Here is a 16,330-nt window from a genome sequence, read left to right on the forward strand (position 1 = left end):
CCAAACCAACATCTGACTGTGTGGAGGTGGAAACATGGAAGGTGGAAGCTAGTAATGTTACTACTCCTTTTCCTCTGTCTTAATTTGGAAGAATGAGTTTCCTTCTACCAGGTTACATGGAAAGGATTGTGTCTGAACCGTGCATCTAAACAACAGGAATCCCACTAGGCTCCTATCTAGGTCCATTTCCTTTACTCCTTTTACACAAGAATAATTTCTGCTCTAGTGACTTCTCCTACAACTGCCAGCAACAACAAGCTATTCATGTCATTCACCCAACCCAATATTTACACATGTTGCTGTTTGCCTTGCTGACTCTCTTGACTCCTCCTTCACACCACCAGATGGATTCGCTCCTCCCTCACTAGGAGTTTGTCACCTTCTGTCTGTACTAATCCAACTCTGTCCTTGCAACAGCCCTGCTGCTTGGTAGTAGTTAAATGCTATTAGATTTTTATCTCGAGTACTGTGATTTTGTTAGATATGCATATATGCCTCCTTTTGTATGGTACTGTTTTGAGTCTTTTACATTCAATGTTGCAACACATCAACATTTTTTTCTCTATGCGTTTCCAGGTTATTCTGTCAGGCATCGTAGGTCTCACAACATGGAGAAGGCCAATGCTACTACTGGTAAGGGACATAGCTTTGGTTCCTTCCACAAAGAAGGGATTACATTGTTGTTTGCTGTGTTGCTGTTGAAATTCAATTGGAAAAGAACAGTTGGATTCAACTATCACCTAAATAGTAGTTTCAACCATGTTCCATGAAGGGCCCTACAGTGTGGAGGTTACCAGGACTCCATCCTCTGATCAGCACTACTTCAGTTACAAGGGAAGGAGTCACCAGTACAATCACCTACAGAGGTCCCTTTTGTACTCCAGTTGCAATGGAAATATGCTCTTTGTGGCACATGATTGGTCAAAGACATGCCTGCTGTGGTTGAAAATGTAGAAAAAGACATCGAGTCTTGATGAAGTCAGTCCTCTTCTTCAAATCATGGACATTTAACAATATCTATGTCACCATAATGAAAAACTGCATTCTTCCAGAAAACATGGCAAAATTGAAAATGCCCTTATTTGAAAACAGGTCTCAGGGTGGAAAAATCCGAAAACGCAGCCCTCCCGTTCTCGTGTGGACGGTGAATCCGCGTACTTTCCAAAACGATGAAGCCATCGCCCCACCCCTCAGCCTCTTGCCTCTGACCTCTGAACCCCGCAACGTCTCATAACAACAACAACAACAACAGTGGCGGACTACATGTTTGTGTTTGTGCCGCAGAAGATATTGAGCCTTTCTTGCAACTTACACGCCTTGTAGTTAAGTGTGTGAGTCGCAGCAGCAGTTCGACCTCATTACCGGTCCACACAAAAGATTCTTCTTCTTGTTGTGTTTGGTTTCTCCATCTACTGTCTGTTTGTTTACAGTGCGCAAGCTTAATGCACGTGCTAATGTCAAGCGCCACCTATAGGCCTGGAATATGAACTACAGCGTTTTCGGTCATGTTAAGTGGATCTGTGTGGATGCAAGTATTCCTAAAACGATGACAAGGAAGATGGAGAAGAAAAATATCGTTTTCGCCCGTGTGGACGGGGCCTCAGTCATGTTGTAATGTCAGTTTTGCTCAAAATAGAGATATAGCAGCAAGGGTTTCAAATCAGACAATTAGGTCTCATCAAGGGATAACAAAAATTGTTTCCACACCTTCAGGAAGTAGTTTTGTGCGTTCCCCTTGTCAGAACGAATCTGTTCGTTTTATTTCGTTTTGTTTTGTTTTGTTTCGACTTATCCGTGAGCTCGCGGGATGTTGCCGTTTCCCCCTGAGGGGCTCCGGGGCTTACTGGGGCCAAATCCAGTTCACACAATGGGCATAGGCCAGGGTACACCCTGAATGAGTTGCCAGCTCAGTTCCCCCCAGGGGTGACCTTCTGATCACCAGTCCACCAGCTCTACCCACTGAGCTACAGCCGCCCCACAAATCTGTTCCATCTTGGCAAAAGAGAGCATGTCATTAAGCCACCTCCTGAAACCCAGGGGCAGTGGAGACTTCCAACACAGCAAAATTAGTTTTTTAGCTACAACCATGCCTGCTCTAAGAATCTGCTTCTGATGGAAAGGCAGGGCCCTTGTATTGTCAGAGCAACCAAATATAACCAGAGTGCAATCTGGCTAAATATTTGTCTGCCATTCCTTGGAAAGACAGTTGAATATGTTGCTCCAGAAATTACTGGGTCCTGGACAGTGCCAGAATAAATGTGATAGTGATCCTTCTGCTGTACCACATCTGTCACAGGGAGGACACTGATTCAAAAATCTAGTTGAGTTTGGTTTTGGAGTAATGTAGTCTGTGAAAGGCCTTACATTGAAATAACCTGTATGTAGAACTAATAAAGAAATTCTGTATTCTGGACAAGCCCTCCTCCCAGAGTTCATCCGACACAGTGGCTCCTAGTTCCACGGCCCAGGCATCCCTGAGATGGCTGGCCTCTACTGGTGTCGTTAAAGCAGTGACAAAGTAGGAGATTAGATATTAGATATATAAGTAAATACAATACAAGATGTGACTCTTTGTTTTATCTGTGAATTCTGATACACTCGGATACACTCTTTTATAAAATGCCTAACTTGAAGGTAGCAATAAAAGTGTTGATGAGGAAGGCAGTTGTCGGGGTTCGGGCTTTGAGATGGACAGATGATGGCCCAGTCGGCAAATCTTAGTATGGTGACTTTTTTTTTTTATTTACACCCAAAATCGAAGAAAAATACCCACAAGTGGCAAAGCAAAGCGGAAGGAATATTTACAACAGGATGAAGAGTAAAAATATTTACAGAAATCACAGCAGCAACTGGGACCCACATGCCTCTCAGCCGAATGCTCCCCCTCAAGTGAGCTGAGCTCCCTTTAAATACCCACTTGGCCCCCCCCTCAGGCAAACCAATTAACCCAGCACAGGGGTTTCGAAACATAAACAGAATATCAAAACACAAAAACCTCATTAATTTTAACACTAGTATTGTGGCACTAACAACCCTGCATATGGCTGTGCCATTGTTCACACAGATCATGTCAATTCACAATACTTTCGCCACAAAAAATGATATTAGTATAGTCCGTGGTCACCTGACCCATTGAAGCGCGATCATGATGATCCGGAACTGCCTGGGTTCAGATCATGAACCCGAGACAGACCTCTGCCGCAACAGTTGGTGAGCATGTGCGTATGTGTATGTGTGTATGTTGTGTAGGCGCCGAGTGTGCACCCTCGACAACCTACGGCGGGGCAACCAGAGTTTAGGAAAATGGACAAAAGTTTGTGTCACTGCTGGACTGCGAGATGCGGCCTGTGGGGAAAGAGTTAGGACGGAGCTTGGCTCCGCCGGAACACTGAGAGCGCAGCATGCACTCCCGGCACCGGCACTCTCTGAGAGAGAGAGCGCGCCAGTCAGGGAATGACGGGCGTTCAAAGGCGCTCCGTCACAGCAATATTTAGTTTGAACCAAATTTATCCCCTATGTAAAAATCACCAATACAGCACAGCCCTCTCACTCTACAGTCCAGAAAGACTTAGTGCCGGCTTAAACAAGTGATTGTATGCTATAGGGCTCTGAATTGAGACATCTACCAACCCAAAGATTTTTTTTAATTTGATTTAAAATCCCTAAGGAGCTTCTGAGAGTGAAGTTATGACCAACTAATTTGTAGGGAAGCTGCACCCCGGAAAAAAAGTATCACTAGGAGAGAGGTTTCCGAAACTAACAAGGATTCCATTTTCAACCAGAGTGGAGAGGTATCGGGCCGGTCACCATCAGGAATGTCCCACTGCCAGAAAGTGAGAGCCCTTGCATTCGCAGCCCAGTTGTAGTGCTTAAATACTGGAAGGCCAAGGCCCCCCCGTTCACATGCTTCTGCAAGTAGGATTTAGAAATGTTGTGGGGTTTATCCAGATAAACAAAGGGATAATAGAATCCAATTTTTAAAAAGAGATAATGGTAAATAAACAGGAAGATTTTGGAAAGGATACAAGAACCTTGGAAGTGGAATCATTGTAATAGCATTGATGTGGCCAATCTTTGAAAGGGGAAGCAATTACTAGTTCCTGATGTTAGCCCTTAACTTGTCTACTATGACCAAAAAATTCAATTTAAATACAAATTTGGGGTGTCTGGAGATCTTCAGTCCAAGATAGGCAAAGCGGGTGTCAACAAATTTAAATGGCAGGGATTTCCAGAGAGCAGGGCTCAAATTGTTCGTCAGAGGCATGAATTCACTTCTATCCCAGTTTATTGTATATCCTGACAATTTACTAAACGACTTAATGTAGTTCAGGAGGTTGGGAACTGACACTTTTGGATCAGATAAACAAAGTAATAAATCATCCGCATATAAATTCATAAGGCTTTCAGTATCACCAAATTGTATACCATGTTTACCTGGGTGGCCCTTGATTCCTATTGCAAGAGGTTCCAGAGCAATATGAAACAGTAGAGTTGAAAGGGGTTTGCCCTGTCTCACACTGCACTGCGGGTGAAAAGGGCAGGATTCATCTGCATTAGTCAAAATAGAGGATACTGGTTTTAAATGAATTGTTTCAACCCACTGTATAAAGTTTATGCCAAATCCAAATTGCTTTAGGGTCTCTCGCATGTATGGCCATTCCATCTGATCGAATGCCTTCTGGGCATTGAGAGATAGGACAGCAGCTTGTGTGTCCTTGTCAAGGATTGAGTGTAATACATTTAAGAGCAGACAAACATTGCTAAATGAAAATCTCTGTGAAAACCACAAATATGTTTAACAAACCATTTTTATTACTTATAATGCAAATATAAATTGTTCTTTGCTTAATTTGTGCATAAGTGTTTTAAATTTACAAAGACCATTTATATTTAGATGTGGGCAGGCTCAGGCCTCCCTCAGCTCCTTCCTGCCTGTTCCACATTCAGCAGTCTCCTCATTGCTTTGACTCATTAATCAAAAAAAAAGAAAGAAAGACTCCACTACACACTAAACACACTACACCAAACATTACATAACACACTAAGTATACAGTCCAAACATGCTAAATGGCACAAATCTCTCAACTCTCAAAACTTGCTGTCCCTGTCGCTCTCTATCACCGTCACTGTCGCTGTCACTCTTTCGCCGCTGTCCCTCCCACAACTTCCCCTGTTCCGCAGCAACCAAATCACATGTTTTGCCATATAATTTTGTGGTTGGTTGGTGTGGTGCCTTTTTCCACCAATAGGAAAGGGAGTAGCACATTTTTTTTGCTCGCAAACACTTCCTGCTTGTGGACACTTTTGTGAGAGAAGCCCATTTTGACTGTTTCTTCCTGCACCAAATGTGTAGCAAACATGGTGGCAATGTTCACAAAAAAGCGTGGCGGACATTATTTGTCATAAGTCCTGTTTTACTTAGCCTATCAACATGATTAAAAAACTGAGACTCACGGAGGCTGCGTCTTGCTGCTACATCATCATAAATTGGTCACTTGATTTTAGGGCTGGGACGACGCGTTGACATAGTTGACATAAATTCGTCGACATGAATAATTTGCATCGACGCGTCATCCCAAACAGGAAGTGGTAGTGCCCGCGGAGGCTGAGAATAGCTCCTCTCACACAGAGACGCTGTATTAACGCTGCAGCGGCGGTTCATCAATTCTCCGCTGTTGGTTATTCACACAGAGCGAAGCACCACTGTAGTAAAGAAGAACCGCCGTGTAATTCACACAGAAAGCTGCGCTGCAGTCCCTTAAGACACGTGACGGTACACGTCATGATGTTGACGTCAGTGTGTTTCCCAGGTGTCCCCCTGCAAATCTAAACCCACGGACCGTTTATAATGTGTAGTGACTGAGAACCCAGCCCCAAAAACATCCTGGAAAGTGAAAGAGTTACATTTTTCACGCTAAATTACATTATTACATAATTGCCATCAGTAAACAGGTCGCTGCTTGACTCTGTCACTCGTGGGGACGAAGGCTGTTTTTGGGGGGAAAGTTCACTGAAGTCTCCGTTGACTCAGGAGGTAGGGCGTGGGGTGGGCTGTGCAGTGATTGGCTCTGGTGCGCGCATGGCTATGGTTAACAATGCTAGCAGAATTGGTATATCATTTATGAAATGATTTATTAACGGCATCAAAGTAGTCCAAACAAATCCAACGTTGCACACCCTTAAACCATGCAGCAGCCATGTTGAAAATCTCAGGTCAGTCTGATCCTGATCTGCAGAGATATTTGAGGCACACACACACACACACACACACACACACACACACACACACACACACACAGACAGACAGATAGACTCCTCCTACATTGACTTGCTAATAATTTCTCTGGTTTATCACCAAGTTCGAAATGTTTCTGTTTGAGCTTTCATAATTGGCTGTTAAGGAGAGTATTATATTCATATTTTAATTTTTAAAAAAGCAGCCGATTTGCCAAAAAGCAACTGAGGTTTTATTTGTGTGTAAAAGTAATATTATGATGAAAGAGGCACTTTTAAGATTTACTGTAGTTTTGTTTTTGGGCAAGCTAATTTTCAATGGGAGTGCTACGGGCACTGTTACGCTACCATCAAAATAGCTATTTTTTCAAACACTAAGAAGGCTCAACACAACATGAAAGTAGTATCACCAGGGTCTCTACACATGAACACAAGCATTGAAAACATTATTTGTGTACACAGAGTTTAATAAAAAGAAAGTTTTTGGACAACTCAGGTTAGTAGCTGCATTTCCGGCATGCCGCCGTCATGGCAGTCAAAAAGTGTCGATCCCCGAGTGCAACCTAACAGGCAGGCTTGAGGAGCGGTCTGCCATTACTCTCCTACCTGTTAGTTCGCACTCAGGGATCAGGGATCACTTTTTGTTTGCCATGACGGCGGCATGCCGGAGGTGCAGCAGCAACCATGAGATCTTATTATAGTCAGACTGTAAAAGGGAGGATCTATATGCCTCCTCAAATGTTGGGAGCATCTTATCAATATCCACAAGGCGACCATTAAATTCTCTTTTTTTGGATGCTTCAAATGAAATAATGATTGATTGTTCTGACTGATGCAGAAACCCATCTGCACTGCAAATACAGATTAATCCTACAGCAAACACTCCTTGAGCATCCTCTGTCAGAAATCCAACATTAGAGCAGTTGGTGTATCTGTTGACAGTGCAGCCAAACAAATGCAATTTTCCCACTTGTAATTTTGAAACTGACCTGATGTCAGACCAACAAAGAAAATTACCGGTTTTGCACTTTTTTAGAGACATTTCTGCTGATTTCTGCTGTCACCACTGTCCTTAGTAACAAATACATGTAGCATTAGCATTAACTAAATCGAGCTCTGATATGGCTGTAGAACAGTGAGACTGAGATCAACCATGTCAAATAACTGGCTGTAACAACCTATTACACAGCATTGCATTGTTTCCTGTCAGCACCTTGTATACGTGAAGCCAATTTGAATCCAGTGTGATGAAAGGACTTTTTGGACTCTCTTGTAAATTCTCTGAATGTGTTGTGACCTGTTGACATAGGGAGGATCTAGAGATAATAATCATACAGATCATACAGTGCACTTTCAGACAGTCTTTACTCAATGGCATGCAACAGTGGTTGCCCCCAGCTATACTCATGAAGCTCACCATGTACTCACCATGTATTTTCTTGTCGCAACACATCTAACCAATCACACAGTGGGCATGATAGTCTGATTGCCAGTTTCAGACACTGCCCCCCAATTCTAACGACTAAAAGGTGTGGGTGCCAAGGACTTTAGACCAACTGACAACATACTGACAGCCTGAGTAACTTGAAAGTATCTCAGTATTTAGTGAAATTTGCTTTTTGGAAACGATTCTGTCAAGTAGACAGTTCTTTGAGTGAAAGTCAAGGAAGATTGAGTTCAGTTTATGGACAGTGATGAAATTTAATCTGACACCAGACAGTGCTTGCTGGCCTGTAATTGTGTATCATGCCAAAGTCAAAGCTGGAGGTGTGAGAGACTGATTAGTTTATTGATAACACAGAGTCCCATGCTCTCCCAGCAGTGCCAAGGGGTGTTGTAATGGAAGTTCTTCTTCTTGGATCCATTATCTGTCTTGAATAAACTGCCTTAGAAAAGAGGAAAGATTCATCAGATTATTCATCACAGTCTTTAGCATTTAGTAGGCAAGAGGGAATGTTTATTGGTAGATTATTTTAAAAATCTTCTTGACAATCAGTCCTTAAGTGTAATCACTGATAAAGCCATGAGCTTTTGTAACAGAAGTATGGATTTAATTAGTGAGTTGGATGAAAATCAGCAGCCCAATATAAACAGCCTGACCCACCAGGAATACAACATCAGCTAATAAGAAGGTGGAAAACTAAGTGTAGTGCTGTGCTCCATGAGAAAATCTGTCAAACAGACATAGCAGAAAGCTAAGTATTTCATCAGCTGTACCACATTGAACCGCTTAAAACAACATCATGTAACCTGTTTTACCTTGATACAGCTTTAAAATAATTTTGATGGTACAGTGTCTGTTATAGCCACTCTGCCCCCCATCACTTGTTTCTGCACATGTATCGGTGGAATCACAGTGTTACACATACATTTACTTTGGTTGAGTCCCAAAGGAGTCCCAAAGGACCAAGAAATGGGCCAGTTGGGTCCTGGCACTTTACCAAATTGTAGTTTTCATTGTAGGCTGGAGTCAAGAAATAGGCTCAACTAAGATCACTGGAGAGGTCAGAGTCTGGTACAAATGAGTTTATTGGGTTCTACAAGACAGCAAACAAGACAAGACACTGCTTTTAAGCTGAAGGGTATTTCTGAAACACAGCCAATGCTAATGGTGGATGACCTTTTCCTCATATCCAACAGCTGCCTCCATTAGCTGCATACATTTGCCAATAGTATCTTTCCTAAAAGGTAAAAACGGTGTGGTTAGTATATGATTACACTCTTGGCCCCCTCGAAGAAGTGGACTGTGCACACTTGTGGTGGGTGTAATGATCCACTGCCACTTTTTCTTCATACAGAGAATGTAACTAGGGATGCACCGATACCGATACTGGCATTGGGTATCGGGCCGACACTGCGCTATTTACTCGTATTCACGAAAATTTACTGATACCACGCACACATACCCCTTTTATTGCATTAGGCCTTACATTGCATGAAACTGAAGATCGCAATCAGAGGGCGGCTTGTCATTTCTAGATGTCATTTTGGATTTCAGTGTCTCATGCATAGGTCACTAACAGGCAGAGCGTGGTCTGAATCTGGACCCGGACACTGTCCTATACTGACTTGGACCCTTAGTCAATAAATTATTGAAGTATTTTATATATTGACACGGCACTTCTGTTTTGACTGGAGCCACTTTTCTAGACTTAAGGGTTCTGGTTTAGTGGATCGGGAAAAATCCACTGACCAGTTGCATGCAAGCTAAGCCATCCCATGTGATGCTACTCAGCCAATCAAATCTGTTCATTCCAGGCAAAAAACATTGTAACCCTGAATACAGACAGAGGTGAGAAGAGGGTGACAGACGGAAAGTCGAGTGAGCGATACAAGGAGAGAAGACAAAGAGACAAGTGAAGCGGAGCTAACAGAGAGAACAAAGAAAAAGTATTCACTCACCCATCCAAATAATTGAAATCATGTGTCCAGTCACTTCCATGGCCACCGATGTATAAAAGCAAGCACCTAGGCATGCATACTGTTTCTACAAACATTTGTGAAAGAATGTGTGTCTCTCAGACCTCAGTGAATTCCAGCGTGGTACTGCGATAGGATGCCACCTGTGCAACAAGTCCAGTCGTGAAATTTCCTCACTCCTAAATATTCCACAGTCGACTGTCATTGGTATTATAACAAAGTGGAAGCGATTTGGAATGACAGTAACTCAGCCAAGTGGTAGGCCACCTAAAATGACGGAGTGGAGTCAGCGGATGCTGAGGTGCATAGTGCACAGAGGTCGCCAACTTTCTGAAGAGTCAATCACTACAGACCTCCAAACTTCACGTGGCCTTCAGATTAGCTCAAGAACAGTGTGTAGAGAACTTCATGGAATGGGTTTCCATGGCCAAGCAGCTGCATCCAAGCCATACATCAGCAACTGCTATGCAAAGCATCGGATGCAGTAGTGTAAAGCACGCTGTCACTGGACTCTAGAGCAGTGGAGAAACCTTCTCTGGAGTGACGAATCGCGCTTCTCCATCTGGCAATCTGATGGACGAGTCTGGGTTTGGTAGTTGCCAGAAGAACAGTACTTGTCTGACTGCATTGTGCCAAGTGTAAAGTTTGGTGGAGGGGGGATCATGGTGTGGGGTTGTTCTTCAGGAGCTGGGCTTGGCCCCTTAGTTCCAGTAAAATGAACTCTGAATGCCTCAGCATACCAAGAGATGTTGGACAATTCCATGCTCCCAACTTTGCGGGAACAGTTTGGGGATGGCCCCTTCCTGTTCCAACATGACTGTGCACCAGTTCACAAAACAAGGTCCATAAAGACATGGATGAGAGAGCTTGGTGTGGATGAACTTGACTGGACTGCACAGAGTCCTGACCTCAACCTGATAGAACACCTTTGAGATGAATTAGAGTGGAGACTGAGAGCCAGGTCCTCCCGTCCAACATCAGTGTGTGACCTCACAAATGCGCTTCCGGAATGGTCAAAAATTCCCATAAACACACTCCTAAACGTTGTGGAAAGTCTTCCCAGAAGAGCTGAAGCTGTTGTAGCTGTAAAAGGGCGGACTGACATCATATTAAACCCTATGGATTAAGAATGGGATGTCACTTAAGTTTATATCTGAGTAAGCAAATACTTTTGGCAATATAATGTAATACCTCTCTAAGAGCTGATGAATGGGGTTGTCCAGGGGGGCATGGCTGTAGCTCAGCAGGTAGAGCAGGTCGGCTAGAGATCGTAAGGTCGCTGGTTCAAATGCCAGCTCCGGGCTGAGCTGAGCTGCATGTTGAAGTATCCTTAAGTACAAGGGCGTAACATCAGTTTGAAAAGTGGGGGGGACACAAAAAAGTGGGCGTCTGATTTGAATACCATTTTATACATTTCTACATGCTTTTAATCATATTCCCAGCCGCTTAAAAGCAACACATTATGATGAACATGGTTATCATGCTTAGTCATAGGTGTGATTGGCAAAGGACAATAAAGCAGGAAATTATACGGCTCCACTATGTCTCTCTTTACATTTATTTTGTTCCATTGTCAGCTTCAGCTAAGAAAGCAATAGTTCGCCCCATACGTCCAAAATTGTTAGAACACAGTGTTTCCCCTAGATTGTTTTGGTTACCTAGCAACACTAGGGGGGTCTACCATTATTTTCTTTATTATTTTATATTTTTTATGGAAACAGTATCTGTTTCAGAAGTCAGTGGGCCATATGACATGGAAGCTATTGAGAAAAAAAAATCACAATTCCTGCATATTAATATTCATATGAAATAAAGAAAGCACTAAAATACAATAAAAGTAGTTGTGTCTCATGCGTTCAGTTTACTAAAACAATCTGCTGCTAGTTTGGAGTCACTGGGTCACATGACATGGATGATATTGAAAAAACTGCAATTATCATGCATTAATATATTTATGCTAAGTAATTTAATGACGGTTCCTAAATCAGTTTCCAGTGGTTCAGCGCGAGGCTCTGGGAGGTGAGCTAACCACCCTCCTGCTGCTAACACTGGGAGAACTTCAGTAAAGTCACAGCTGGACCCGAGTAGAGCTTAGATCGGGCCCAAAAAATCAAGCCCGACCCGAGCCCGGCCCGGCCCAACACATTACCGGTAATTATGAGCCCGAGACCGATTGAAACCCGTCATTTTTACAATACATGGGCTGTTATAACTGACATTCTCAACTACAATTGTGAGTTGTTTGAACTACAGAAATCTCAACGAATAATGCAATGAGTGCCGCACTTAATGCACTTGACAAAGCTGACAAACATGTTGTCACTGCCCACGCATTACTTTAATCTGACCACTATTTTCAGTAACAAGTAATCCAACATGCTGATATTTCCAAACCAGTGATCAGATTAAAGTTACTATCATTTTTGCCATTTTCCTCAGTAAAAATATATATTTTTGCTTTATTCTTGCGTCTTGGGGAGTGACGTCATGTACGCGAGAAGTCATATTGTCAGCACGAGGACAACTCAGGTGTAACACCAAGCGGTGACACAAACACAACCAATCGAGGGAGGAGAGAGATGCTCATTTTCTAGCTGGAAATACAGTCATTAATTTGAGTTATTAAAAAAACAAGACACAAATGCTTGATCAAGAACCCGGCCCAGCCGAGGATCGTGGCCTGTTGCCTGTCTGTGACTCAGTGAGAGTGGGTCCACTTGAATACTAACCTGGCATACGCTGGTGTTGCATCAGATGGGTGGAGTTTGCCATCAAATTAATGTAAAATAAGCACATCGGTATACGCCGGGGTAGATTAATCAAGTGGCCCTAATGTTTGAGTATGGGACGCTTGAGAGCTACTGCGTTCTACTGGATTAAATAAAAACCGTGGGGGGGACAAACATGATGATGGATGGGTTGTCCAGGAGTGCATGAGTACAGTACCTGGAACCTAACTTGAGGGGAACCAGAAACAGAAATGTTATGTTAATGTTGTTAAAGTTCTTTATTTGAAGATGCACAATTTTATAAAAACAATTGTATTTATTTGTACTCTTCTGTTTTTAAATGCAGCCCTTCTATTCCTTAAAGAGAGAGGAAAGTAATGCATATATACAGTATTATATATCTGTATAATTAAATGTTAAGTCACCAGTTTTAATAAATTTTGACGAAATGTTTTTGAATTGTTTGATAAATTGTTACAGACCTGGGATTTGTATTTATGACAGTGGTGTCGCACTCAAAAACTGGTGGGCGCTAAATTGCACAAAATACAGATTTTTTCCGTTATGTTACAGCTTATCTTCAAAATGTCAACATTGGAATTTTTACATGGTGGCTGCCAGTTCTGGTCATTTTTCATCAAAACCACTACTGTCTGTCAGGGTAAGCTAAGGAGCTTATATGCAACAGTCTCCAGTTTAAGCTGTTGTTATGCTCCTGTTGGCACGGCTGTTTGTCAGACACATAATTAGTTCCAGAAATATTTGGACAGTGACACAATTTTGATAATTTTGGCCCTGTACACTACCACAGTGGATTTGAAATTAAATAATCAAGATGAAATTGAAATGCAGGATTTGTACTTTGTAGGTATTTACAGCAAAATTGAGGAAGGGTTAGGAATTGCAAAAAGTTTCATACACACTCCCCTCATTCCAAGGGACCTGAAGTAATTGGACCATTGATTCAAAAGCTGTTTCATGAGCAGGTTTGGGCTATTCCATTATCATTATTTCATCATCAGTTTAGCAGGTAAAAGGTCTGGAAGCTGTGAATCCACAACATTCAGTCAAAGGAGCTCTCAGTGCAAGTGAGAGATGTACAGTGATCCAAAACATACTCTGAAAGCAACCAAGGAGTTTTTAAAGGCAAAGAAGTGGAATATTCTACAATGGCCGAGTAGATCACTGGATCCCAATCCGATCAAGCATGCATTCTACTTGCTTAAAGGAATAGTTTGTGTTTTTTGAAGTGGGGTCAAATAAAGTACATATCTATAGTTGATCTGTTCCCTACTGTAATCACCAAGAAGTAGAGAGCTGCTGTAATGCGTAGGGATACGGAGGTTCTACGGTTGAGAAAATGTAGTGCCAAAAGAAAGGCTGGTCTGACGGCGATGTAAAGCGGTGTGAAATCTCTTTAAGATAAATCGAAAGACAGAAAGACCTGCAAAAAAACAACAACTGAAGACGGCTGCAGTCAAGGCCTGGCAGAGCATCAGAAAGGAGGAAACCCAATGTTTGGTGATGTCTGTGGGTTCCAGACTTCAGGCAGTCATCGTCAGGAATAAACATTTTATTTATGATTATATTCATTTGTCCAATTACTTCCCCTGAAATGAGGGGACTATGCATGAACATTTTTGCAATTCCTAAACCTGTCTTCCAATTTTGATGTAAATACCGTCAAATTAAAGCTGAAATCCTGCACTTCAATTTCATTTAGATTATTTATTATTATCATAAAATTATGATAATTGTGTCACTGTCCAAATACTTTCACACCTAACTGTACACTGGCATTAAATACTAAGGGCTTGGGACTGAAGACACACCTCTGATGTATTTTCAAAGGCATTCTGCTCCTCTTTACATCCTGAATTATTATAACAATATTAGAAATATTGATTTTGATATAATTAGAAAAATCCCCAAAAAGAAAAAAAAACTGTTGTGATTTCAGATGGGCTTTATTCTAATCTAATGTCTTTCATCTAATCTCTGATACATTTTAATGTACAGTAACTGTTTTGTCACTGTCACTCACCATTTGATTTCATCATGCTTAATGCATATTTGTTACAGAATATGTCCACAGGGTAAGACACAACTCAAACCCCAATAATCCATCTTCCCTTCCTTCTGTCATACATCCCCTACCCCCATCCCTCCATCTTCAGGTCAATGTGTTTGTCCTGCTGTCTGTGGTGTGTGTGCTCCTTAACCTCGCTGGATTCATCCTGTGCTGCCAGGGAGCCCAGCTGGTTTCCAGTATGACCAGCTGCCGACTGGTGAGGCTGTTATCTGTTGGTGTCTGTCTGGTTTTGGTCTCATTTGTAGATACTAGATTTTCTTGTGGCTTTCCTCTGTTAGCCCTGTGAAAGGTCAGTTGGAAATGACAACTTGAGAGCATCATGTTTTCAAAGAATCTAACTTTTTCATGACTTTATAGTCACAGTGGATGGAAAAATTGAGTATGTACTGAGTATTAGGGACTTTTATTTTTGCTGGTCAAGTGTGTGTGTGTGTGTGTGTGTGTGTGTGTGTGTGTGTGTGTGTGTGTGTGTGTGTGTGTGTGTGTGTGTGTGTGTGTGTGTGTTGTGTGTGTGTCATAGTGATGATATTTTTCAACTGGTTAATGAACCTGTGACAACACATTTGACAAGATGTTCATCAATAATTAATGACCAATAATGTCTACAGGGTGCTTTTCTTGATCTTAGATGACAGATTCAAGTTGCCAGGTCTGTAAATCAGCCCTCACACTGACCACAACAAGCATGTATGTGCTTTATGCTAAGGTTAGCCAGGTTTAGGGGCTGTGTGCTTTGTGTCACTGAGTTAGCAAGCTTCTAAAGAGCAGGCTCAGAGGCCGTGTACTGTGAGTTGGCAGCACACTGTTGTCATCACTAACCATTTACAACTACCTCATGTGTCATTCACATGTAAGAAAACATCTAATACAATGATACTGAGTTATACAAGTTTGATACAAGTTTATCTTTGCTGACAAGCTATTAGTAGTTAGTAGTCAGTAACAGCCACAGTTATTGGATTGTTTTCTGTATCTGTAGTAGCATTTGATTTATATTATTGATTACTGTCGGTTGCTGATACACAAAAATGACCTTAATGGAATTTATTTCCATAAACTACAAATAATGTAACATGTATGTACTTTACACTGTAACAAAGGAAACACCATCTACCATGATATACCAAGTTCATACACTGTGTACTGATGAAGTTGATAGCTACGGAGCCCTAGAGGTGACATGGATATTTTGTTTTTTGTTTTTTTATCTCGAGAGTGTGACTTACTATCTTGTACGTGACAGTTACTATCTCGCACGAAAGACTAACTGTATCTCGTGCACACAAGACAGTAAGTTGGACTGGCGATGTAGTAAGTAAGATGCAGTAGCACTGTGACTCAAATGAGTGAATGAAGTGAACGTTGTGGTGTTAACTCAACAATGATGGGACGTTGGAATCATGAACAAGTGCTGTTCATTTCAACAACTTATATTGTAACATAGTTCTCAGTAGCAGCGTCGTATCATACATGGTCGCCATCTTGTTGCACTCTGACCTCTCCACACACAGCGTGTTAACTATGACATGTCTTATACAACAGCGCCCCCTTGTGTTATAAAGAGCAAAAGTATATCTGTTGTATATAATAACAGAACATAACAAGCATGTCTCTCACTTGTGTGTTAGTAACTGCCGTTTGCGGGTTAGTAAGTCGCGCTCACGAGATTAAAAAAAACAACATCCATGTCACCTCCAGGGCTCCGTAGAGAGACAGTTATGTCATTCATACCAAAGCACCAGCGAATCACATTTTCTTCCCTGTGTTGTTTAACAGATCAAAACTGTGTGCCAGACTTGAAGGTTTTTGCTGAGGTATATGCACTTCAGGGAGAACTGTGCAAAATAATCAGAAG

At 41.9% G+C, this 16,330-nt stretch overlaps 1 protein-coding gene across 3 annotated transcripts in view; it reads left to right on the plus strand.

Annotated features, from left to right (window-relative positions):
* fam189a2 (family with sequence similarity 189 member A2) overlaps positions 1-16,330 on the plus strand; it is a 41,482-nt gene that overhangs the window by 14,023 nt on the left and 11,129 nt on the right. Inside the window, exons 2-3 of one of the 3 annotated variants that reach the window (XM_037097957.1) lie at positions 577-633; positions 14,561-14,671. In XM_037097957.1, the coding sequence (XP_036953852.1) occupies positions 577-633; positions 14,561-14,671 (168 nt within the window). The remainder of the gene's footprint in view (positions 1-576; positions 634-14,560; positions 14,672-16,330) is intronic. The other 2 variants (XM_037097959.1, XM_037097958.1) reach the window with 2 other exon arrangements.

Source organism: Acanthopagrus latus, chromosome 5 (genome assembly GCF_904848185.1).
Source record: "Acanthopagrus latus isolate v.2019 chromosome 5, fAcaLat1.1, whole genome shotgun sequence".
NCBI lineage: Eukaryota > Metazoa > Chordata > Actinopteri > Spariformes > Sparidae > Acanthopagrus > Acanthopagrus latus.